The following is a 25,242-nucleotide window of genomic DNA, read 5'->3' as shown; positions in this document are numbered from 1 at the left end:
CATGCCTTTCAAGATCAAACACTCCATAAAATACACCCCAAGTCCAAGGAAGATATTGTTCTCTTTGGACTTTATCTCTCGGGCTTCTTCTCAAGGCTTTAAAATAGGTCTACTAGGGGAAGGTTTTCACAATCATAGTGTTTTGTTCTCCTCCCCAACCAATGGGGGACATTACAATTCACCTCCCTTCGGGGCTAGCGTCCTTACTGGCACACCGCCTCGTGTCTACCCCTTTCAGGGAACAGCGAGAAAGTTGGAACATCGTCCGATGTCTGGCTCTGATACCATTTGTAACGGCCCAGATCCACCGCTAACAGATATTGTCCTCTTTGGACTTTCCTTTTAAAATGCGTTTTTTATTAACATCGAGGAGAAGTCCGAGAGAAAAAGCCAAAAGAAGACAATATTTACTAGTGGTGGATCTAAACCGTTACACCCATAGATCAAAAGGAAGAAAGCATAAGTTTTTTACCAATGGAAACTTTTGTAATATTGACCATTCATGACACCCCACACGTAGAAACCAAACAAAGCTGACTAAAGTAATCTCACGTCCAAATATTAAACTTTATCTTGCATTGATGAGTCGACCCTACTCTAACCATGTAAGAAGATATTAGAAAGTTCAGTCCATGACTAACATATATTATCATATTTGGACTTTTAAGTCTATACTTCCACACCCTTATAAATAATGTTTCGTTCATCTCAACAACATATGTGGGAGCTCACACAAACCCACTTTCAGTCTTACATTGATAATCATTTATTTTTTATTTTTTACAAAATAAGTTTATAAAATTTATTTTATTATCAATATCTAAGCCAAAATTAAAAAAAAATTAAACGATTGTTTTTTATTTAAAATTTTGGGGGTGAATATTAATGGTTTATTAAAAGTGTTTTAGTGTTAAATAATTAAAGTTTATGAATTTATTAATAAATTTAAGGAAAACGTTTTATTTATTATAAAAGAAAAATAATATCCAAAATAGTTGTTGGTAAGGGAAATGATTAACTGCTTTAAGCACATATGTGAAGTGGTGGGACCCACTTAAAATAGAATATCCAATTTCCTAAATATCTTAATCCCATTATTCCATTCCAATAACTCCCAATATATATATATATATATATATATATATATATATATTCTATTTCCAACCACCGTCCACTAGCCGCAGCCTCGCCTGAATGATTGAGTTTCAGGCCGCCGGCGAACCGCACAGCCAGCTGCCATCCACGTGCCTTTCGTTTTTTTATTTTGAATTCTAACCATGTGTGTTACTAAAAAACTTAAAAATAAATAAATAAAAATTAATAAATTGCAATTATATATAATTTAATTAATTAATTAAGTGGAATGGAATTTATTAAATGATTCATAATTATAAAGGGGAAAAAGTTTGGTTCCATATCTTTAAAATAAAAGTTATTTTGGTCTGTTTTTAATGGGTAAAAAAGATTATTGATTTGATATCAAACTTTTCAATAAAAAGAAAAGATAATTTTTATATAAAATTCAATATAAACAAGAAAAAAACACGAATATTTAATTTAAATTCATTATCTTATTCTTTTAAAATTTATGTAAATAAGGGTATTTTCGTCTGTCGATTTATTAAAAAAAAAAAAAAAAGCCGTTACTTTTCAAAAAGAAGTATTTAAATTTAGATTTAGTAGGAAAACGACACGTGGATTTAAAATTGGATATTTGGGACAGGAGGCGCAGGCGGCGGGGTCGCATCTGTGGGCATCTGAGGGCATCTGTTCAATTAAGGCGGCTCATCAGATGAGTGAATTTCTTTCATCTTCTTCACTCTCTTAGTCACCCTCTTCCATTTCTCGCTGTTAATTTCATCAAATAATCGAAGGGTTTTTTTTAATAGTTTCGATCCCTTTTGCGCACCGCTGCCGCGAAGCTTCTGATTTAGTGTCTAATCCCTAGTTTCCAACCACTAATCCATCATGATCGTCACCACATTTGATGAATCATACCATTTTTTTATTACGAAAACGGATAATCTCGATTACCCATTTTCTAAAATATCATATCGATCTAGCGGATAATGGAATCAACGACCCCACTTTCTCACACTCTGTCCCGTTTTCTTGTTCTTAGTGATGCATTTGGTTCGGCCAAAGTTGACTTTGCGTCAATGCTCGCAAGTGGGTTTGATTATTTAATGGACGCCCATGTCCCCCCATTTCGTATTGTGTTCATCTTCCGCTTCTCTCTTTGTGTGGGGTGCTTCAAGTTTGAGTTCAGTGATCAGGGATGGAGAGCACTTTGAAGGAAATCGGCGATGGCGGTTCTGTATTGGACTTGGACCCGAAAGGAACCGTTGGTGGCGGCGTTGAGGACATCTATGGCGAAGACTGTGCTACAGAGGAACAGCTCGTCACTCCATGGACTTTCTCAGTTGCGAGGTAATCCAACTTTTTTGGATTTTGGGGTTTGGTGTAAGTGCTTTCGTTGGCTTATTTTGCCAATTTGTACTTGAATTCTTAGTTTCATCTTTGTATTTTACTTGATCCCAACATTTGGGAACTACTTGTTTGCTTTTTCGCTTTGATTTTGTGATGTTTCCATCCTTAGGATTATCATTAATTCTTGAAAAACAGTCACTAGAACTGATGCTTCCTCGAGCTTCTGATCAAGTTGCCCGCTGGATTCTTAGAATATTACTATTCCCTGTAAAATTAGAGAATATTGTTCCTAAAATCTTGACATGAATCCTTTGTTGCTCTCTGATATGATGCAGTGGCTACTCGTTGCTGAGGGATCCCCACCATAACAAGGGGTTGGCATTTACAGAGAAGGAAAGAGATGCTCATTATTTGCGGGGGCTTTTGCCACCTTCCATTGTTAGTCAACAGCTTCAGGTTGCCACTGCTGCTCCATTTTGAGTTCTTGTTCTTTCTTTTGATCATGTTCTTTAAGTACTTTTTTATGATATTTTTCATCTGTGATATCAGGAAAAGAAGTTGATGCAGAACATCAGACAGTATCAACTTCCCTTACAAAAATTCATTGCCATGATGGAACTTCAGGTTCTTAGATCCACCATTTCTCATTTACTTTGCTCATAATTTGTTTATTTTGAGCTTCACTTTTGATTACCTGAAAGAACTGAAAAAGATTATCTTAGTGTTCGTTCTTCATTGGTCAATTTTGATTTATTGGATCTTGTAATTTGGTGTACAGGAAAGAAATGAAAGGCTTTTCTACAAACTTCTTATTGACAATGTTGAAGAACTGCTTCCTGTTGTGTACACTCCCACAGTCGGTGAAGCTTGCCAGAAGTATGGAAGCATCTTCAGGCGTCCTCAGGGTCTTTACATCAGTTTGAAAGAGAAGTAAGGATGCTTTTTTTTCTTTTACTTCATATATTTATGACTTTCAGGGTTTTATGTATCTTCTAACGCCGAGTCGTGCAGGGGTAAGATTCTCGAAGTATTGAAGAATTGGCCCCAGAGGAGCATCCAAGTGATTGTCGTGACCGATGGTGAGCGTATTTTGGGTCTCGGTGATCTTGGTTGTCAGGTAATTGCATTGGAAATATTATCTGATGAATTAGAGCTACTTCACTAGCAGATCTACTGATTTTGACATGAATTTATTGGATGTTTTAGGGAATGGGAATTCCAGTTGGAAAACTTTCTTTATACACCGCACTGGGCGGTGTTCGTCCTTCTGCAGTAAGTATTGATTTGAAAAGACAATCTTTCTCCATACACTTAGAAGATCATTAAATCATTTTGCTTAATTTAAAGCTTTGAAGGATATTCTTCATTTCAGCTAATACCACATTTCCTTGATAGTGTTTGCCTATTACCATCGATGTCGGAACGAACAATGAGAAATTGTTGAATGATGAATTCTACATTGGGCTTAAACAGAGACGAGCAACTGGAGAGGTCCGGGACACGTCTTTATCTTACTTTTTTGCAGGCTTAAGTAAATTTGAGCTGCTATAGGTTTGTGAGTTTATAATGAACTCAAGTATTCTGCCTATGTTCAATGCAGGAGTACTATGAACTTCTGCATGAGTTTATGACTGCTGTTAAGCAGAATTATGGGGAAAAAGTTCTGATTCAGGTTAGAACATGATATCTATCTATATATATAGTCATTGGTATCTGAAGTTTGAACGTTATGTACTCAGTGGTTCTTATTGAAATTTTCAGTTTGAAGATTTTGCAAACCACAATGCGTTCGAGCTACTCGCCAAGTATCGTACAACCCATCTAGTCTTCAATGATGATATTCAGGTACTATAAATTTGATACTCATTGTTCAGAAAGTTGTCAAATTCTCTTATCCATACTCCTTTTCTCTTGTTCAGGGGACAGCTTCTGTGGTTCTTGCTGGAGCTGTTTCTGCCCTCAAACTCATTGGCGGTACCTTGGCCGATCACACTTTCTTGTTCCTTGGTGCTGGGGAAGTAAGATCTCCTCCCCTTCCTTGCCTCCATCCCTCCTCCTATATTTTGAAAATTCATGTGTTTAATGGTTGGGTTTCGTACTTTTCGGCATGGCTGCAGGCTGGAACTGGTATTGCAGAGCTTATAGCCCTTGAAATATCGAAACAGGTAACTTGATGAGCTATACCGAACATAAATGGTTTACAAACACATTTCGTAATCTATGTTTCTTATATTATATCTTTTCTTTTCCCTTTTCTTTTAGACGAACGCTCCAGTTGAGGAGACCCGCAAGAAGATCTGGCTCGTCGACTCAAAGGTAGTAGAAGGTTTAATCTAGGCACAGATACTTTATTTGAGTCGTTCATGGATATGTCCAGACACGCTTCGGATACTTGTCCGTTTTGAGGATTTGGGTGCTCAAGTTTTTAACGTATCACCATGTCCTATTGGATTTGTGTCGTGAATTCGTATCTGTGTCCGTGCTTCTTAGAGTTTAAGCAACCTTTTATATCTTGATGAGTTAATGTTATTGGCTTCTTGTTTCAACCATAAAGAGAATGATGTTCTCTTGTAGGGATTAATTGTCCACTCCCGTAAGGATTCACTTCAACACTTCAAGAAGCCATGGGCTCATGAGCACGAACCTGTCAAGGATTTATTAAGTGCTGTCAAGGTATGTTCCTTGCGCCGTACCTCACCATAGTTCCTTACCCCGTGTCGACCGCCTAATTCTCTCTATTCCAGGCAATCAAGCCAACAGTGCTGATTGGATCATCTGGAGTTGGAAGGACTTTTACTAAAGAAGTCATCGAAGCTGTGTCCGCCATCAACGAGGTTCTCTCTTCTCCCTAAGTCATAAGCACATATACATGAGTTACATGTTTAGAAAGAATTTGCAAATAGGATCAACTTGGCTGATCATATTCCCCCAACGCTCACTGATGTTGCAGAAACCTCTTATTATGGCTCTGTCGAACCCGACGTCGCAATCTGAATGCACTGCTGAAGAGGCTTACACATGGAGCGAGGTATAATAACAAACGCCATTTTAACGCGAAAGTTTCTCAGTTTTTCGACATTTATATTTACTTCGCTTTGCTATGCAAATTGAAGGGTCGTGCAATCTTCGCCAGTGGAAGTCCATTTGATCCATTTGAATACAACGGGAAGACCTTTGTCCCTGGCCAGGTTCTTTACTTCATCATTATGTTGGATCATTTACTCTTCTTTACTAACGTCACATATCAAGAACTAACATTTTGAACTTGTCAAATCTCTAATCAGTCAAACAATGCCTACATTTTCCCTGGGTTCGGTTTGGGCGTTGTAATTTCTGGAGCAATTCGTGTGCACGACGACATGCTTCTAGCTGCCTGTAAGTACGATCGTTAAATGAGCAATATGACTAACTGACTGACATACATGCATGCACATTTAGTCAATGAACTTGTCGATAACGACACGCTCTCTGAACTTCATTTTTAATTTTCAAACAACGAGTATAACTACAATGTTAGAATGATTCTCAATTTCGTCTTTGCTGCACCAGCGGAAGCGTTGGCTGCCGAAGTCTCCGACGAGAACTATGAAAAGGGATTGATCTACCCACCCTTCACAAATATCCGAAAGATCTCAGCAAACATTGCCGCTAAGGTGGCTGCCAAGGCATATGAACTTGGTGAGACATTTTCTTTGACTATGTTGCTATTCTCGTATTAGTTTTGAATACTCTGCCAACTTAAATCCTGTTCCCCTCATTTGTGTTCTCTCCAGGCTTGGCAACCCGTCTCCCACGCCCTGCTGATCTTGTCAAGTATGCCGAGAGCTGCATGTACAGCCCCATCTACCGAACCTACCGATAAATGTAATGAAGTCTCGTCGTGCAGGTCTCTATTTTCGAGCTTTTAATGGGAGCTCTGGTGTGTGGTTAAGAGAGAGCTCTTGAAGTCTTCCCCAATATGTTTTATTGTAATGATCCTAATGTTGTAATGTTTTCCTTCATAAATGAGAACTCGTATTTGTTAATGGAATAAGCTTTTGTATCGAATCTAGCTGCAGTTAACCGTTCAAGCCCACTATTAGCAGAAATTATCTGTTTTGATCTGTTACATATAACTGTCAGTTTCACGATTTTAAAACGCGTTTATAAGGGAACAGGATTCGTCTCTCTCAAACCGTTGTGGAATCTAATCGATGGGCTTACACGGGACGTTCAATCTTTTTGTTAAATTAGTAACAAACATCATTATCATCAATTCTTATATTAAGATAAATCAATATTATTAGATCATCTCAATTATTTACGCATTATTATATAGACAGATATAGTATCACAAGTCACAACTTATCTTCCACGTGTTAGCCTTCCACCACTCAGATTCACTGGGTGCCGTCGATCAGCGTGCAATGAAAGTACAGCTACCGTTGATCCCACGTCAGATGGGACCCACTCACCAGACTTAATTTATCGTGGGTTTTAAAGTCAGCCAGCTGCCCATCCATCTCATTGACGTGTACCGCCCTGAATCCTCCATTTACACTATTCGAGAATTCCAGCCGTTGGATCCTTAAAGCGTGTCAGAATCTTTTGCAATCAATGAGCTATTATTAGCAATTAATTTTGACCTTCACGTATAGTATTATTTATAGTAAAAAATATATATACCTTTTAATTCAACTTTTAGATTATGTTTCAATATTTTAAAATTGAATAATTTAGTTTCTAACTTTATAAAAATAATTAAAATAGGTTGTTAGATGGTTAATTCTAGTTGAAAAATCATTTAGCCCTAATTAGTTTTTTATTCATATTTTTATAATAATCTCGTCATTTTTCCGAGTTAATATAAAAAAAATATATATTTTCTTTCACTAAAACTAGTCCATGTTTTCGTCTACCTGAAACAAAATGTGTTTATTAACCCGTAAATTTATACGTGCAACAAATAATTGTAACATAAGTTTCTTAAATTTGAAGAATAAATAAAAAAAATATTTTCAAAATTAGCAATTAATTAATTTATTTTTGTAAAATTTAAAAGAAAAGTAGGTTAATTTCTATTTTATCTATTTTTCATCCTTGACAGCTCATTGGCATGAGGCCCGAAATGTACTGTTATGTGGGCCCAGAGTTGGAAAAAAAAGAAGAGAAAAGAAAAAAAAAGAAGTGGGCCCACACCGAGCTTTTGACGTGCCACCTTGCAGTTAGCACAGATATTGTGTGTGTAAATTCACTTGCGTATTGTTGTTTGGCGTGAATTTAATTCGCTTATATATATTCCCATCACGAGCAGAAATTAGGAACCATATGACTCATTACACATTTATAATTCAAAAACTATATATTAAAATTCTTTTATTCTTTATGTCCCACCAACTATTTTAATTTTAAATTTCTTAAATTTTTATTAAATAAGAAATAATATTATTAAAATTTAAGAAAAATAAAAAAATAAAAAAATATTTGATGGTAGAATGGGAAGTCAAGTATGGGGAGTCGACCAGAACAACGGCGTCAACAGCGTGGGAGGAGTGAAGGACACGTGGCGATGGAAGCCAAAAGGGATTGAGTAAGACTAAAAGAAAAAGGAAAAAGGAAAAAAGAAAAAAGAAAAAAGAAAAAAGAAAAAAGAAAAAAGAAAAAAGAAAGTCCATCCATCGCCTTTCCTTCTTCAAATGCGTGTGGCTTCTACCTATATATCGACTCACACGTGTCAATATTGCATCTGTTCATTCTTCTTTCCCTTTTTATCTCTCCCTCTTCCCCTTCCTTTCATTCTCTCCCTCTCTCTCTCTCTTCCTTACTCTCCCCCTTTTCTCTGAGACCCCTCCGGCTCAGAACAGGGGGCCATGGACGAGGTCTCCGGCAACGACCTCCAACTTCACCGAGACGATTCACTTCACGACCTAGACCTCGCATCCACCAGTTCCGGTTTATCATCCATACTCAGCAGCGATGATTTCCGAAGCTCCTCCAGTTCCGGCGACATCTCCGTCACCAGCACTAGTTCCGGTGAGATTCCTGCTATTATTGTGGCTGAGGTCGCCCTGGATCCGAGGTCCGTTGAACTTACCACGTCGATGACCTCCACCACGGTATTAGAACCGGCCAGACGGAAGTGCGTCGGGAGGAACAATAGGGCGGGACTGCACTGGGGACTCACTTCGGTTATCGGACGGCGGAAGGAGATGGAGGACGCTATAGCTGTTAAGCCTGGATTCATGTCTTCAAGATGCGATCACGTCGGAGGTTGTACGGCTCCAGGTTCCAGAACCTCCGGGGAGATCTCGCCCGTTCATTTCTTCGCCGTTTACGATGGTCACGGCGGCTCTCAGGTGCGTACGTCCTCTCAATTTCCATCGTCTTCCTAAGAATTTGTGCATTTCGAATTTCGAATTTCAAATTAGGGCTAATTTTATGTTGACCTTTCGAATGATTACAGCATTAGATAACTCATCCTTCACCAGAAACAGCTAGAAAAGAACTCTAATTCTTTTTTTTCTTTTTAATTCCTTTTTTCTTGAACAGAGAATCTCCAAAAATAATTCGCAAATAACCTGTTTTAGAAAAATATTTTATGTTGACGCACCATTACCTATTACTATTATTTCTTTTCTTTTTCGAAGCTAATAATTGCCTTTTCCACTAAGGATGACACATGTCATGCAATTAATGGTCCCCGTCGAAAGAATTAAGGAGGTTCCCATTTTAGTATAAGGACACGTGTCGTTGAAGCCCTCTTTTTTTTTTTGTTCGCTTTAATCGGTTTGGAGGTTAGGTATGGGGAAAAAAAATTCTCCATTTAATGCACGAGACCGAGAGAGGTCGCTGAGATTTAAATTTTATGATGACGTAATAATTCATTTTCCAGGTGACGAAAAAATGGGGTCCTACTGTTTTATTATCTGACGTGTTTTAATCACGGGATTTATTGGTTTAATCGACTAATAGAATCACCAATTCTGAGAACTCGCACGATTTCCAATTCCTTTACTGGGTGGTCTTGCTTGTATCTTGTTCTTCATTCGGTGAATGGTGCGTCTAATTAGGAAGAGACACCAATTGGTTTATTTTTCATCATTTTCTTGCCATTGGGAGTGAGCTTTATGTTTTTTTTTTTAATATAAAATTTTGAATTTTGTAGTACTCTTTTTGGATTCTTTCAAAATTGGAGTGTAAGCTAACGAAAAAAATTATCAATCAAGCAAAAACGATTGCATGATTAGATTGAATTATTTGTTAAATGATGGACTGTATATCATAATTCGTTTTAGAAAATTATCTTTCAGAAAATATTTTTTATTCCACCAACCAACCGCCCAGATAGCATAAAAGAGTAAAATAATTATGACTTTTCAAAATATTTTGGAAACTACCGCCATATTTTATGAACATCACACGATATTAATTAAAGAAATATCTTTTTTTTATGATGCACACCCACCCATACACCATTAGAAAATTTATTTTGGGCTAGGTGAGTAGATAGCTGCGGATAATGTTCCCCAATAGCTGCCCTGTCTGCCTAAGAATCATGATCTGTGAGCGAGATTTCCAGCCATGTTTATGATCTTCGGATTCTTGGGAAGTTGGAAATTTTGGATCGAAGTTTAGTTGAATAATTGAAGTCATCGATTTGTGTGCTTTATCAATTGTGTAGTAGTTTAACACTTTTGTGAAAGTATGATTAGGGTTGAAAGTTGATTGTCTAACTGGGTGTGCTGCGTTTTTTTAATGCTAGTGAACTGGTTGTTGTACAACGAGCTGTAGAGCATATTAATTCTGTTGATTTAAGACTGGTACTGATTTCCTCCGGCGTCGATTCGTCGGGTTTATCATCTTTTCAGATATATGACACCCAGCTAACGACTTCGTGGAAACTTTAATATATATATAATCTATAGGTGGCCAAATTCTGTGCGGAGCGGATGCATGAAGTGATAGCGGAAGAGTGGGGAAGAGAAGGAATCAAAGGCCATGAATGGCAGAAAAAGTGGGAAGTTGCCCTATCTAATGGCTTCCAGAGGACTGATGATGAGGTCGTGTCAGAAGCGGTGGCAACCGACATGGTTGGATCCACTGCGGTTGTAGTCGTTCTATCTGGCTGCCAGATTATTGCATCCAATTGTGGCGACTCTCGGGCGGTTCTGTTCCAGAAAAATAAGGCGATTCCATTGACAGTCGATCAAAAGGTCATTAGTTTCCCAAACCCAGTTACAATTTTAATTCCTGTAGTGTTACACGATTACTTCTTTAGATGAATCATTAAGGGAAAGCATTTGTTTTATTGATCGTGTTACAGCCTGATAGACAGGACGAACTCCTGAGAATTGAAAGAGAGGGAGGCAAAGTCATCAACTGGATGGGGGCTAGAGTGCTTGGAGTTCTTGCTATGTCAAGAGCCATAGGTTTCCACCTCTCTCCCTCTCTCTTTCTCTCTCATCTTGTCTTTGTGATTGTAGCCTTTGCCTTACCGTAATTTCGATTCTTTATAAATCAGACCTATCAGAGATATACGTGTCTATACTTGGATGATTTTTCAATTTTGAAGACTATTCCACTGTGAGTATAGCCATGCTCCCATGGCTTATGGGCCTCTCTCTCCTTGTAGAGTGTCCCCCAATTATTTCCATTTCTACTGTCACTGATAATAGGAAGGATGAGAGGGAGATTTGACAGAAACTGGGATCTAGTGATTCAATAGAGTAGTCCTACATTATCTTATAATTGCATACACTTGCATGTGGGTTTTGCTCTAAGCTTGACAAATGGCTTTATGTGTATGGATGTTCAGGGGATCGGTATCTTCGGCCATGGATAATTCCAGTGCCGGAAATTAGTTTCACAACGAGGAGCGACGAGGATGAATGTTTGGTTCTGGCAAGCGATGGGCTTTGGGATGTAATGACGAATGAAGAGGTTGGGCAGGTGGCTTGCCATCTTCTTAGGAGGCTCCGCAGGTCGTCGACACCTGATGACACACCCCCGGCACAGATTGTGGCTAATAATCTCACTGAAATGGCCTATGGAAGAAACAGTTCCGATAACATTTCTGTTATTGTCATCGATCTGAAAGCAAGGAAAGCAAACCCACAGAGGTAATGACAGAAAATGCAGGAGATTCTCATTGTTCTTCCAAAATCGTGATATCTGGAAGCCAAGGTTCTAATAGCTCCACCCTGTTTTCTTCCATAACTAATAGATAACATACCATATTAGTTTTGGTCACTGTTCTCACCACTCTGCATCAAAAAACGTGTACAGAGCCCACTAACAAAATTGAAAAATCTGCTTTGCTTGGTCATGGAGAGAAATTGTTCTCTCTCTAAAATTTCCTATCAATTTGAATTGATTTTTCTGTTCTTTTATTTTCTCCGAGAGTCCTATAGTAGAGAATGTATCTAGGACACAAGTCCTTGAAGATCATCAAGATAAAGAAAATATGCTTGGAGTAGAACCATATTAGATCTTTGACCATACCAACATTTATAAAATTTCCTGTGTAATCCTCTGTATGTGCCCGCCTCTAGCCTCTAGATTTTGCACTTTCATCCGCTTTCTCTGAATTAGATAGTCCGAGTGAATCTACCTACCTTATACATCCTAATTCAGAGTCCTAATGTGAGATCCCACATCAGCTAGGGAGAAGAACGCATCATAATTTATAAGGGTGTAGAAACCTCTCTCTAGCGTTTTAAAAACTTTGAAGGGAAGCCAAGAAAGAAAAATCCAAGGACAATATTTGCTAGCAGTGGCTTGGATCGTTACAAATGGTATCAAAGTTAGACACAACATGATATGCTAGCAAGGACACGAGGCGGTGTGCCAGCAAGGACGCTGGGCTCCCAAAGGGGGTGGATTGGGGGTCTCACATCGATTAGAGAAGGGAACAAGCGTCAGCGAGGACGTTGGGCCTCGAAGGAGGTGGATTGTAAGATCCCACATCACTTTATAAAGTGTGAAAACATCTCATTAGCAGACTAGTTGAAGAACCTTGAAGAGAAGTCCAAAAGGGAAAGTCCACCTCTCTCTACCTTTTAAGAACCGCCAAGGGAAGTGCAAAAGGGAAAGTCCTCCTCTTTTAAGAACCGCCAAGGAAAGTGCAAAAGGGAAAGTCCTCTTTTAAGAACCTAACAAAAATCTTGAAGGGAAGTAAAAAAAGAAAGTTCAAAAAGACAATATCGATGTAAAAGGTGGGTTTGGGCCGTTAGACCTAACCAAGTGGTTGAAAATTTAAGCATGGCCTAAAAACTCTAGAGGGTTAGGACTGAAATTGGAGGTTAGCAAGATTAAAGAAAGCAGTCGTTTGATTTTTGAGTTGTGCATAGGATCCTTGGTGAATCCCCCTTTGAATTTTGAGTTCTTGATGGTGTTCAGCCAGTCGGCTACGACCAGGGTCGTCCTTCCCACCATTATAAGTTCTTGATGGGTTTCGAGTTATGGCCCTCGCTATTGCTACTCTCTGTTTCTGTCCCTCCCGAGAGTTGCACCCCTTTCCCCATATTCTGCCTCGCACCCATCTTTCAGAACCAACACCCAATCAATTAGATTTAGATTTGCAGTGTAATTCTACCCATTCATGTATTTTCTTTTCTATAACAGTACTCCAAATCAAATATATTTCTTTTCTTTAATAATTAAGAAAACCACATATTTAAGACAAAAGAGGTACAAAGTTTTATTTTGGTTTTGATTAACCAAAATAAAGAAACACAAACACAAAAAGCGTATGGCAGCCTGACGATTGGGAAAGGAAAATCGTTAAATTCATGGGCATTGGTGGATTCTGGCGGCGTCCACAAGCGCAATCTCAGAAGCGTCGAGCTTCCCAAACAGGATGTTGTGAGTGGCTGGACGGCTATGATAACGATGGCGAGCTTCCAGGCCACGGCTAGACCAAAGGCTCGTTGCTATGGTCACAGCTGAAGTGGTTTGAACTGATACTAATAGACACACTCTGTCTCCTACAAGAGACTTGACCAGGGAAGCCTCGTCGCTCCATCTTTAGCACAGACCTCCCCTACTGGAATCTTGCTCCTGTTAGAACAAGCTGTTTCAAGTGTCCTCGACTAGGTTGGTTCGAATGGTTGGGATGGTTTATTCAAAATTTTGTTTTTTTTTTTTTTAATTTTATTTTATTAAAGTATAATATTAATTTGTAAAGCATGTATTTATTTATTTTCAACATTTACCGCTGAATTTCAAATTATATTTTAAAAAATCACTTTTCAAATAATAAAAAATAAATATGAAAATAAATAATATATATATATATATTACTTTTTTTTCTTTCTAAATGAATAATAAATTTGAGTGTTTTTTTTTTTAGATCATTAGGACTGTTGTTTATATATTTATATTATTTTTAAAAGATCATTCTATTATTATTATTTTCAAAATAATATGAAATTTAGAATCTTCAAAACTTGGTTAAAACGTGGCTGATTTAGTATGGAATTGTATAATTTGCACACATCTAGATCATCCTCACAAAGCATGCTTCTGAACAAATTTGAGGGCTAATATCCTAGATAAGTGATCACCATAACTTCAATCCATTTCTTTGAAATCGTTTATTATTTACATTGACCCGTAGAGGCTACTAGACCGATCTAAAGTGGTTAGTTCATAAGTCATGACTTTTATAATCACTAGATCCATCGAAAAGAAACTAAGACTTACTTAAAAGCTTCTAGTTTTTGCAGCATTCCTGAGAGCTCCAGCAGAGACAGAGGAAGCTGGATTAATGGCTTTCCGAATCTTGAACACATTCCATGCAGTGTTAGCACAGTGCCCTGCAGTGGCAAGCACATCCCCAGTTGCCTCCCCTGCACTTTCCCCAAATCTGTTTGACACCATTCTTGTTGTGGCAGTCGTGGTCGCCAAAAGTGCTTGCTTTTCAGCTGCTTCTGCTGCGTCCAGAATCTTGTCTGCAATTCATCCACATTTTTCATTATCTTCTTCTTCTTCTTCTTCTGCAACTTTTTATCTTTGGAAAACTCAAATGTATAACATGTTTGGTTTTGGGACTTACTGACTGCGTCTAATGATGCCAACAGGACCTGCCCCGGAACCATGGAAAAGAACGCCCTTCCTGCTTGGGATTTCATTACAGGACCCATTACTGATCCTGAGGCTACCCCAACCATGTCTAGCATGGATTTGCTCAGCTTCTCTGTCGTCTTTGACAGGTTTCTTACTCTATATCATTCGTTAAGAACATGCCAATAAGCTATGTTTTTCAAAAACTTGAAACAGAAATCTTATCAGACAACCATAATATATGTAACAATCCAAGCCCACCACTATCAAATATCGTCCGCTTTGGCCCGTTACGTATCGTTGTCATCCTCACAATGATTTTAAAACGCATCTATTAGGGAGAGGTTTCCACACCCTTAAAAGGAATGCTTCGTTCTCCTGTCCAACCGATGTAAGATCTCACAATCCATCCCCCTTGGGGGTCCAACGTCCTCGTTGGCACACTGCCTGGTGTCTGGCTCTGATACCATTTGTAACAACCCAAGCCCACCACTAACAAATATTGTCCGCTTTGACCCGTTACGTATCGCGACAGCCTCACAGTTTTAAAACGTGTCTACTAGGAAGAGGTTTCTACATCCTTATAAGGAATGCTTCGTTTCCCTCTCCAACCGATGGGATCTCACAGTCTAACATTCAAATAAGATTTGAGATTTGATTTGTTCTCAGGATGACACTTACCGTTTCAAGCTTCTGTTGATTGCAGTTTTGTTGGTTTGGGTGGCACTAGAACTTCCTGATCTTTCTGCACCTGCAGCAGCTTGAGGACTGTTTAGAATCATTTCGCCTCCCTTGTTTACCTGATAATTTGATCAATTTTTCTTAGCACAGGAAACAATCTGAATCTGGGTTATTCATTGTTGATAATACCTGATTGGCATAACTGTTGCTGCATTTGAAAATCCCCTGCACGATCTGGCCAGTGCCTTCTGCAATTGCCTTGGCCAACATGTTATTGTAATCATCAATCTTCGGCGCATACTCCTTCCAATTAATGATGCTCTTGTTGTTTGCATTACACGACGAGTAAGAGAAGCAAGAATTGTCCTTCAAAAACAAGTCCAGCAAGCTCAAACTGCTGCTATACTGCTCCAGAAATGTCACCCCATAGCTGAGAGGATCTCCATCTTTCATTGGCAATGAAAACAGATAGTTTAAAGAGTTAAGCTTCACTACAGGCTCATCTTTCGTCAAAGGCCACTGAAGATCCTCGCCGACTTTTATGATCGTAGCGAGACACATGTCGTCCTCCATGATTCTTTCGACTTTAAATTCTCCATTGGCGAGTTCTAAAGCTTCTCCTCCATCCATCAGATGAGCTCTGCATCCCGGTATCTGTAAAAGGACTTCTTGTTTGAACCTTTTGGGTTCAGAGTTTTCCTGAGGAGGAGCTTGGATGGGGTGCGAGACTTTCATGGGGGGTGGAGATTTCGAAGGGCGAAAGCTGAAACAGCCCATTTTGGTAGCTTTTAGCCTACAGTTCAGGCTAATTGCAGAAGGAATTGCTTAAGTTTTCTTATAATGGAACTGTGTTCTTTACGTGTGATTATATCATAATAAAGGAATCTAATAGATAAATGAAATCCAAAGATTAGGTCTGGAAGAAGTTGTGTAATTGATCCTTACAGGGTAACTTTATTCTATTCTTGATGAATAACTTTTGCAGGAAGAGAAAGTGACTTTCAGTGGAGAATAATGAGAGCTTTACAGGCTATTTTCACGTCTGATGCCTTCAATCACAGGCGTTAAGACACACAAAATCTTCTGAGATAGGAATAGACTTTGATAAAAGAAATATATTAAATTCAAACTCAGAATAACAGTAGAAATCAAATTACCTCCAAACTTTGTTGCCTATATACTTCCAATAGTAGCTATAGTATTATTCATATAGTATAAAGTCAAGAACAATATCGCAACTTCGTATTACTTAAGTACTTAATACAATATCATAAATACCAAGGGCACAAGGAGGTACACAATAATCACTAGACTGTCACTACCAGAGAGTTACATCATTTCAAATAGCAAACAAGAGGGGAAATCACAAGGTTGTATAATTGAAATTACAAGAATCACATGGGGGGGAAAAAAATCACTGCCAATTACCTAATCAAACCCTGGCGAGGTGGGAATAAAATGGATGAAACAGGAACAAAGAAAAGAATGAGAGGAAGTGCCTAGAACTCTATATAATAATGAACAATCAACAAATGGAGCGGCAGAGTAGTCCCAAAGAATCTAAGCTATTCAATCCACTCTTTCACCTATATTGCTCTATCGGCCCTTCCCCATGAGATCCCCAAATGGGAACACATCATATCATCAATAATTAGCAGTTCTTGTGAACAAACTCTATCCTAGCTATCGAATTTCTTAGGTTGACGCCACTGTGCCAAAGTTTTGGCCAAGGAGCCCAGGAATGATACCTTTGGAGCCATTCCTTTCTTCCCATACAAATGCTTCCCTCCCAAGTCCGTATAAATTGGACCCATATCAACTTTTGGTATACTTCTTTCAATCTGCAGAGAATGAAAACAACCATTCATCCAGTAATCATAACTGGCTGACTATACTTTTATTACTCAGGCCATTAAACTACTCTATCATTTACAGCCAGAATTTTCTTGCCTACCAAAAACCAGTTCATTTACAGCCTCTAAATATAAGGCCTTAGCCAAGTTACCTTGTTTATCTTCCCATCTTTCAAGTAATATCGAATGCCAGACCAGTTGATTGATTGAGAAAAATGAGAACGTATTGCAGAGATAGTGTACAAAAAGTTGTCCACCAAGATTGCAATGAATACCTGCGACAAAAAGATGGCATATTTACTAATCATGATGTTAAATTAATAGCTTGATGATCTAATCAAAAGATGTCATGATATAATATTTCAACTGCAACTTCAAGACGAATTAGAACGTCAAAATATTATACACTAAGATGAAAACCCATGCATGACATTATCAATTCAACCTTGAGATGTAAAATCAAGCAACCAGGTGAATTGTGTCTACCAAGCATATCCTCCAAATAACAGGCTATAAACGCTTACCAATCCCCAGTTGTAGGAAGCAAGAGAGAGCTGGGGAGCCTCAGGGGACAGAATGTTGCATAAGTGAACTTCTACCCGTGTCAAGTTCCACATTGAGAAGAGTTCTATAACAGTGCATGCAGCAAGACTGCAGACCATTGACATCCCTATGAAAGAACAAAAAAAAAATAGTTAGCTGTGTATGGCAACCCGAAAACTGCACAAGACAAACAAAGCTCCAACTCAAGCATTCTTAGAAAAGGATTTGACGCGCGTATTATATTTACAAGTACACTTCCTCAACAACTCAAGCTGCCATTTTATATAGACCATAAATAACTACATTAATAACCACCAATAATCAGTAATTATATATTGGATACTTAATGCCCTAAACATCCTCTTATCATTCCGACTTCACTTTGGAAGCCCTACCATCAATTCACCATATTGGCATTCAGCATTGAGCAAAGTAAGCATGAAATGTAACCCAAACAAGGATCTCAAGTAACAGTTTGGTATGAAGTAATGCTGATAGTCTAACTAAAATGGAAAGCAGTGTGCTCACCCACAGAACTAAAACCTGCTTCCTCGAGTGAGTACCCTTTAGTATAGAACCGTAGTGCTGCGGCAACGTGGATCATAGACATAAAGTATGGTGCCACAAACCCCCACGACAGATAGCAGTGAGAAGTAAATAATGCTCGGTTCATTATCTTGTTAACATGTGATATGTATGATTCCAAAACAAATGTTTGTTTCCTCAAGTAATTCCAATACCTACCATGTCAAAGAGGTCAAAAACATGGAAGTGAATAAACAAGATTGTCAGCCTGTATTTGTCAATATAGATATCAGACCTTCCCAAGTTTAGATCACTAGCAAGAGGATGAGGAAAAATTGCAACAGGAGGTGATGTAATAAGCCTCTTATGAGCACCTGAAAAGAAACAGAGCATGTAGCAACGGAAAAGCAGCCATGAGATACCTAATATAGAAAGCTAATTGAATTTATTATTATTCTTATTATTTATGAGAGACAAGGTCAATATATTCCAATAGAAGCAAAGACAGCCTAAGGGTTGAGGTCAAGGTGACACCCACGAAGAAACCATGAGAGCCTTCCAATATTTTAATAATCATTAAGAGGCTGTGGTTGCAAAAGAATCTTGTATGTAAGAAATCCACCAAGATGTCGTATTATGTATCATAATACAAATAGAATTCCAAACTTGAGGACTCAAAAGTATATTTGAATTGATTAATTAGATTGTGCTTCTATTTCACTAAAAGCTATAGAGCACCCCCACCCCCCCTTACATATCCTTATTTATTGATAAGGATGAATGGCCTGTATGTTACCTGCTATAGCCGCTAGAGTCATATCGTCTGAGTATCCACCATCTCGAAGTCCAGAGACCACTCCATAACGGTCATATCTAAAATCGTCAGCATGCATCTGTAACAAGTCGAATGAAGTTAAGATAGCTTGATATCTTACACATACAGTAGTTACAAAGATGTAGAACCTACTTACCATCATGCAACCTCCCCAAAGAAAAAATGTTTTTCCACCAGTAGCAAAGCCCATTGAACAAGGCTGTAAAGTTGACGTTGACACATAAAAGTAAGAATTGTTTTTTTCCAGACTTCAGACCAAGGAATTCCACATAAAAGAATTTCTCTTCTTCTAGAAAGTGTAAAAAAAATATATCATATCATACCATATGATACTCATAGATGCAATAACTCCCTAAACTCCCCGAAGGTAAATCAAGAGGGTATCCAGTTTGGATAAATATCTGCATACATAAAATTGAGTTATAAAAGCAATCTGTAGTCCAAATATGAGCATGCACGCAAGAAATTGTGGATAGTAAGTAACATACATCAGGATTTTTTTCCATTTCAGCTGTGAGGGCTCCAATTGTTCCAGGATGTAACCTGACATCATCATCCAAAAATAACACATATTTGGTATCTTTATGCATTTCCTCCACCCCAACCTGCAGAAAAGCATTAGTTTCTCAATGTTAATAAGTATATATTATTAAACCCTCTCATACAAAGAATGAACAAAAATAGCCAAATTGGTAATAAAACAAAACAAAACAGCGTACTAGAGTGTTTTTTTTTTCGGCGTACAGCCTACTAGTTAAGAGGAAGGAAAAGTACAAAACTTTCCTGACATTAGAATTTTCTCAAGAACCATAGACCCTCCCTCCAGCTCTACCAATAACTTGCATCCCCTCAAATAGCTTTCCCTTCCCCCTTTTACTATTCCAAATTAACTCCACTGGGCAACAAGCCACAGATAACCGTTTATGGCCAAAAGAACCAAACCGTTTACATCCAAGAGCCGGTGTGTCTCTCCACATAAATGTCATCCTTCTAAAAGCCCTAACCAAGCCCACCTCCTTACTTCTCTCATCTGTAAAATTCAACATTATCATTCCCTGATATCTTCCTTCAACCACTTGTGGGAAGTAGATCGGTGTCCTAAACTTCTTATCAACACTTGCCACTCAAACTTCAACCTTGTGAATACAAACTTGAATGTGCAGCGGCACTAGAATAGTTTTGAAAACAAAAGTGAAAAACTGTTTTCAAATTAGTTTGCCAAATATGTTCAACTAGAAACAATTAACTTCAGTATACCATGAATACTAGTAGAATGTTCGACAGGCAAGACATCTAGAACTCTCTCGTAACTAATACATTGCATCCCTCCAATAAAGGCTTCTGCCAAACCAATTCCCTACGATTCCTCCATCTTTCATATGGAACTTACATTATCATATCCAAATCCTCCAACCCAGCATTTGTGACAGAAAGTACTAAAACAAATTAACAGCAATTTATCACATACCAATTGATTGTGAATTTTCTGGCTGCAAGTTGTTGCTAGCCCAGCCACAAGAATTCTAGCATCCACATCATCCTGTAAGAAAAAGAAGAAGAAAAAAAAGAAACATACATAAATGCCAAGCGAGGGGATAATGAAAAAAAGTTCTGCAAACTGTTGATCCCTAGTCTTTACGTGAACCATGATAAGTGAAAACAAGAACTATGAATGGAAAAAATTGGTGAAAGAGAATGCATTCATACAAACCCTATAATCAGATAGCAACCGCAATACAGCATTGTAAGCAGGGTCCTCCGTACTTTCCACCACAAAAAGAAATTCTAAAGGACCTCCATAAAGGGATGTCACCTGGAAATTCATTGATAAATGAGAAGAAGGCAACACAACACCTAGGAACAGTTTTAATTTGCAAAGGGACTAAATTAAAACAATGTACTTTCCGGATAGAGTACCAAACTTGAACACTTTCAGGAAATCTCAAACAAGCAATATACTGATGAGTCATGGGCAAATCATCTAATATATGAGGTCAGGTAACCCATCTGGAATATTCCTATTTTTTGTTTTGGTACAAAATATAATTATCCGCAGAAATACATATAATGTAATTTGAAATATACAATTGTAAGATCTTATTCCCATTTGAAACCATAAAATTACGTTACATTGCTTCTTTAACATGTGGCAACAAATACAATTTTGACTTGATTTCCTCTTTTTTTATCTATTAGGATAAATATGATAAAAATATAATAATTGAAGTAGGCAATCATTCAAGGACCGAACATTTCAGGTATGAGAAACATTGGCAATTATTCAAGGACCGAACATGAAAGGAAAATTTGTTTTTTCCTTAATTTGCAGGTGCATAAAAAACATCAATCCCCCGCCCACCATCGAAAAGGAAAAAGAAAGAAACTCACCTGGCTTCTCCAATTGTGTAAATTATGTTCTCCAAAGCCTTTTAAAGGCATAATAACTGTCACCCTCGGTAGATTGACTTGATTGGAGTGCTCGAGTTCACTGATGTCATTGCAAATGAAAGCAAAGCTATTGCCAGCTCGAACTCTCCCCTTTATACGTTTAATTTCTCTATTTCTGCAGGGGGAATGGAAGCACAACACTTTATAAGTTAAACAGGTGCTAGACATTCATATGCCATGGGATGGAGTATAGATCACACAGAGTTCAGATTATAGGAGTACCTGACATAAGCAGCACAAGCCCACCCAAAAGCAAGAACTAGGCAGATAACGCATCCCTATAACAATAAATTCAAAGAAAAGAGGCTTCTGTAAAATGATAGAAAAATCTTCAGCGCGTTGAAATATCTATAATATTACAGTGAATGAGAGAATCAGGCATCAAAGAAGTTCAATGACTATCATCAAATTTAAACTGAGAGCTTAAAGTCCGATCAGCCAAAAGAAAAAAATCTTCAAATTACAAAGCACATTTCCAAATCCAGACGCAATTTCAACATCATAGCAACTTCCAGCTTAAACAAACACTAAAAAAGAAAGAAAGAAAGAAATGGAAATACATTCAAACTTTTCCTTTCACAAACACTGCTACTGAGCCACTAGAAAATTCAAAAACCAGAATAGAACTAACTAACTAAACCTCAGCTCAAAAAGGTATTAGAAAGAAACGCGAATTTCCCATTTTAAGGCTTAGTAACCCAGAACCAGCAGAGAGCGCAAAACATAAAAACCAAAATAGCTAAACCCAGATTTTTTTAAGAAAAATATATATTGATTTTGAGAAGAGGGAAACAAAGCTGGATCTGAAAAAAGAGAAACGAACCTGGATCTGAACGAAGAGTGCAAGAGGAGTAGAAAATGCATTGCTAAGAGAGAAGAGGAAGGAATCAAAAGCATCCATTGAAGACAAAGTTCCTCCCCCTCCGTCCATTTAAAAAAAAAAAAGCCCAGACAGACGGCAGCAACACGCAGTCGCAAAGCAATGGAGGGCGAGGCAGAAAAGAAACCCTAGAAAGGAAGAAAAAAGCGCATCCCTTTCTCCGTCTTCCCGAATTAATCAGATCTCAATGGACGAAAATCGTTCCGTGGAAAGAAAAACACGGGGAGAATTGGAGAAAGAAGATGACACAGGAAGAGAAGAAAAGAGAGACGGAGAAGGGAAAAGGGAGTGAAATGTGAGTCGTCGAGAATTTATAATAGGAAGAAGCGGGGCGGGCCTCACTTGACCACAAATCCAATTTCACAATGACACACACAAATATTCACAAAAAAACGGAAGGTTAAAACGAGCAAGAGACCGTTACTTATGGTCGGCTCATTGCTGTTCATAGCCAACCACCATACCTTATATAATCTCTTCTTTTCTTTTCTTTTCTTTTTTTTTTTTTTTTTTTTTTTTTTTTTTTAAACTTAATAACTCTTTCCACCGTGTCACCATAATTAATTACCAAATAATAATAATAAATAATAACAAAAAGATGCCGCATCTATTATTCCAATTCCTTTCCTGCTGTCGCTTTTATCACAGCTTTTTTTTTCTTTTTTTTTTTCTTTTTTAATTTTCAAACCTTTTTCCTCTAATTGTCCCCCCAAGTTTCGGAGTGCTCTTATCAAATCCTGATTGATTCTTCCACCTCAATTATTAATCTCATTTTATTATTTATTCATTATTGATTTATGCACGCTTCATTAATCAATAAATGCATAAATTAATAAAAATAATTGTCCTGCCCAAATGGAGGGCTTCCCTTTCCCTCACGACTTTAAAAGGAAAAGATTTCCATACCCTTTTAAATGGTGGTTTATTCTCCTCTCCAACGAATGTGAGACATCAATACTCGTTCCTTTCTCCAATCGATGTGGGACCCCCTCCTCTAGCGTCCTTACTGGCACAACGCCTCGTGTCTATCCCCCTTCGGATAATAGCGAGAAGGCTGACACATTGTCTAGTGTCTGGCGCTGATACCATTTGTAACGCCCCAGATACACCACTAGCCCTATTTGGGTTTTCCCTTTCAAGCTTTCCCTCAATACTTTAAAAAGGGTCCGTTAGGGGAAGATTTCCACGCCCTTATAAATGATGGTTTGTTCTCCTTTCCAACCAATGTGGGACATCAATATCACACTAATGTTCAATCGCATTAAAATTATATATATATATATATTAAAATTCTCAACTTTTTTTTGAAAAATAAAAGGAACTGAAATGGTTTGCAGTGATTGGGTAATAAGAACAGTGAGGCAAGAAAAAGACAAGAGATGAGTTGTCTGTGGGCCATGTTTGATTGTATTACTTTTCAATAAAATTATATTATTATTTGTTGTGGAGTGGACTTATAAGGCCCATGGGCTGGGGTAAGCTCAAGCCCAATGACTTCAGAAGCCCAAGGGGCTATCGATAAGAAAGCCCATAATCGGTATTATGATTAATGTTGTAATTTTTCGGGTAAGAATTGATTGTTCTGACCCGAACCGGACCGGCTCCATTAACCAAAGCGAAAGGAAACCTATTTCCCACAGCACCCACCCGCGGAAAGAGCAAACGCTGGGCTTGATCAATCCACAAAACCTTCCGATCAAGCTTCCATGGGAACGCCGGAGACTTCTCGGGAGCCTTGTCCAGATCGGATTCTCGATGACATCGGCGGTGCATTTGGTATGGGTGCCGTTGGTGGCTCTGCATTTCACTTTCTCAAAGGCGTTTATAGTTCTCCTAAAGGCGCTCGCCTTCTTGGCGGTTCTCAAGCCGTCCGTATGAATGCGCCTCGTATTGGCGGTAGCTTTGCTGTTTGGGGTGGCTTGTTCTCCACCTTCGATTGTTCCATGGTTTACCTCCGCCAGAAGGAAGATCCATGGAACTCGATCATAGCCGGAGCCGCTACTGGCGGCTTCCTCCAGATGCGTCAGGGCTTCGGCGCCTCCGCCCGCTCGGCTTTGTTCGGCGGTGTTCTATTGGCTCTGATCGAGGGGGCTGGGATCATGCTGAATAAGGTGCTTAGTCAACCGCAGAACGCTCCTATTATGATCGACGACGCCGGTGCTATGGGCGGCGTCCCTGGTTACCCTATGGACCAGATTCCGGGTCTAGCAACACCGCAAACGTCGGGTGCAAGTCCGGGATCTTCAAATGCGGGTTCGGAATCGTGGTTCGGAGGATGGTTCGGTGGCGGACAGAAAAAGGATTCAGAGGCAAGTCGTGGAGAGAGCGACACGAAGATTTTGGAGAGCTTTGATTCGCCGCCGGTGCCGAATTTCGAGTACAAGTAAATATTCTTTATTCTGAGACTTGATTTATTAGGGGAAGTGTATTAGAATTGGCAGTTTACGATTCACGCTGACATGAAATTGCAATGGCATTGTTTGTTGTTCTGAAATAGTGATCTGTAAGAGTAAGATTATAGAACACCATTGATCCTTTACCAAGTTAACTGGGAAAATAACAAGGAAAGAAGCATGTTTTGAGAAGTATCAGGTTGTAATCTATTTACCTTTCCTAAGGAAAGTTGGACCTTGCTTAGAGTTGATAGCAATCCAAAATTTTGTTCTGGGTTATAGCCACACAATTCAGTCTCCAATTTCCATTTGAACTTCTAAATAATTTCTATTCTCAGGTAGTTTTGAAATGGTGTTAGAAGGTTGTGAGATCCCAACGCTGGTCCTGAATGTGGTGAACGGTGGGATCTCACATCGATTGGAAAGGGGAACGAAGCAATCTTTTTATAAGGGTATGGAAACCTTTCTCTAATAGACTGTTTTAAAAACCTTAAGGAGAAGCTTGAAAGAGAAAGTCCAATAGCTGAAACTTTAAGGGAGAAGCCGGAAAGAGAAAGTCCAATATCTGAAACCTTAAGGAGAAGCCGGAAAGAGAAAGTCCAATATCTGAAA

At 38.5% G+C, this 25,242-nt stretch overlaps 5 protein-coding genes across 6 annotated transcripts; 3 read left to right on the top strand and 2 right to left on the bottom strand.

Annotated features, from left to right (window-relative positions):
* The first annotated feature begins 1,993 nt into the window (after positions 1 to 1,993).
* LOC111780202 (NADP-dependent malic enzyme) lies at positions 1,994 to 6,477 on the top strand. Its single transcript, XM_023660536.2, has 19 exons — positions 1,994 to 2,430; positions 2,766 to 2,886; positions 2,980 to 3,054; positions 3,209 to 3,360; positions 3,442 to 3,547; positions 3,637 to 3,702; positions 3,826 to 3,921; positions 4,031 to 4,102; positions 4,192 to 4,275; positions 4,350 to 4,448; positions 4,548 to 4,595; positions 4,693 to 4,746; positions 5,005 to 5,103; positions 5,175 to 5,264; positions 5,381 to 5,458; positions 5,544 to 5,618; positions 5,715 to 5,805; positions 5,980 to 6,108; positions 6,204 to 6,477. Exons 1-19 carry the CDS (start codon positions 2,279 to 2,281, stop codon positions 6,290 to 6,292), a joined length of 1,776 nt encoding a protein of 591 aa, XP_023516304.1. The 5' UTR covers positions 1,994 to 2,278; the 3' UTR covers positions 6,293 to 6,477.
* A 1,770-nt stretch (positions 6,478 to 8,247) lies between these two features.
* On the top strand, positions 8,248 to 11,798 carry LOC111780205 (putative protein phosphatase 2C 6). The gene is made up of 4 exons (XM_023660539.2): positions 8,248 to 8,765; positions 10,335 to 10,622; positions 10,733 to 10,838; positions 11,225 to 11,798. Exons 1-4 carry the CDS (start codon positions 8,280 to 8,282, stop codon positions 11,530 to 11,532), a joined length of 1,188 nt encoding a protein of 395 aa, XP_023516307.1. The 5' UTR covers positions 8,248 to 8,279; the 3' UTR covers positions 11,533 to 11,798.
* A 2,168-nt stretch (positions 11,799 to 13,966) lies between these two features.
* LOC111780206 (senescence/dehydration-associated protein At4g35985, chloroplastic) lies at positions 13,967 to 16,220 on the bottom strand. Its single transcript, XM_023660540.2, has 4 exons — positions 15,343 to 16,220; positions 15,154 to 15,272; positions 14,465 to 14,631; positions 13,967 to 14,360 (listed from the first exon to the last, which is right to left on the bottom strand). Exons 1-4 carry the CDS (start codon positions 15,928 to 15,930, stop codon positions 14,113 to 14,115), a joined length of 1,122 nt encoding a protein of 373 aa, XP_023516308.2. The 5' UTR covers positions 15,931 to 16,220; the 3' UTR covers positions 13,967 to 14,112.
* A 148-nt stretch (positions 16,221 to 16,368) lies between these two features.
* Positions 16,369 to 22,579, bottom strand: LOC111780203 (uncharacterized). Of its 2 annotated transcripts, none has more exons than XM_087119424.1 (14): positions 22,181 to 22,579; positions 21,580 to 21,635; positions 21,298 to 21,472; positions 20,609 to 20,722; positions 20,378 to 20,449; positions 19,398 to 19,514; positions 19,233 to 19,310; positions 19,046 to 19,108; positions 18,871 to 18,967; positions 18,370 to 18,448; positions 18,078 to 18,289; positions 17,531 to 17,676; positions 17,159 to 17,281; positions 16,369 to 16,994 (listed from the first exon to the last, which is right to left on the bottom strand). In XM_087119424.1, exons 1-14 carry the CDS (start codon positions 22,286 to 22,288, stop codon positions 16,833 to 16,835), a joined length of 1,602 nt encoding a protein of 533 aa, XP_086975550.1. In that variant the 5' UTR covers positions 22,289 to 22,579; the 3' UTR covers positions 16,369 to 16,832. The 2 variants fall into 2 exon arrangements, with proteins under 2 accessions (XP_086975550.1, XP_023516306.1); XM_023660538.2 differs by having other exon boundaries at positions 20,621 to 20,722; positions 22,181 to 22,576.
* A 1,278-nt stretch (positions 22,580 to 23,857) lies between these two features.
* LOC111780270 (mitochondrial import inner membrane translocase subunit TIM17-2) lies at positions 23,858 to 24,822 on the top strand. The gene has a single exon (XM_023660624.2). The coding sequence runs from the start codon at positions 23,944 to 23,946 to the stop codon at positions 24,622 to 24,624; it is 681 nt and encodes a 226-aa protein (XP_023516392.2). The 5' UTR covers positions 23,858 to 23,943; the 3' UTR covers positions 24,625 to 24,822.
* The last annotated feature ends 420 nt before the right edge of the window (positions 24,823 to 25,242 follow it).

The sequence above is a fragment of the Cucurbita pepo genome, chromosome 18 (genome assembly GCF_057944985.1).
Source record: "Cucurbita pepo subsp. pepo isolate OVF chromosome 18, ASM5794498v1, whole genome shotgun sequence".
NCBI lineage: Eukaryota > Viridiplantae > Streptophyta > Magnoliopsida > Cucurbitales > Cucurbitaceae > Cucurbita > Cucurbita pepo.
The sequence above is the reverse complement of the archived record's forward strand: the minus strand, read 5'-3'. Positions and strand labels throughout refer to the sequence as shown.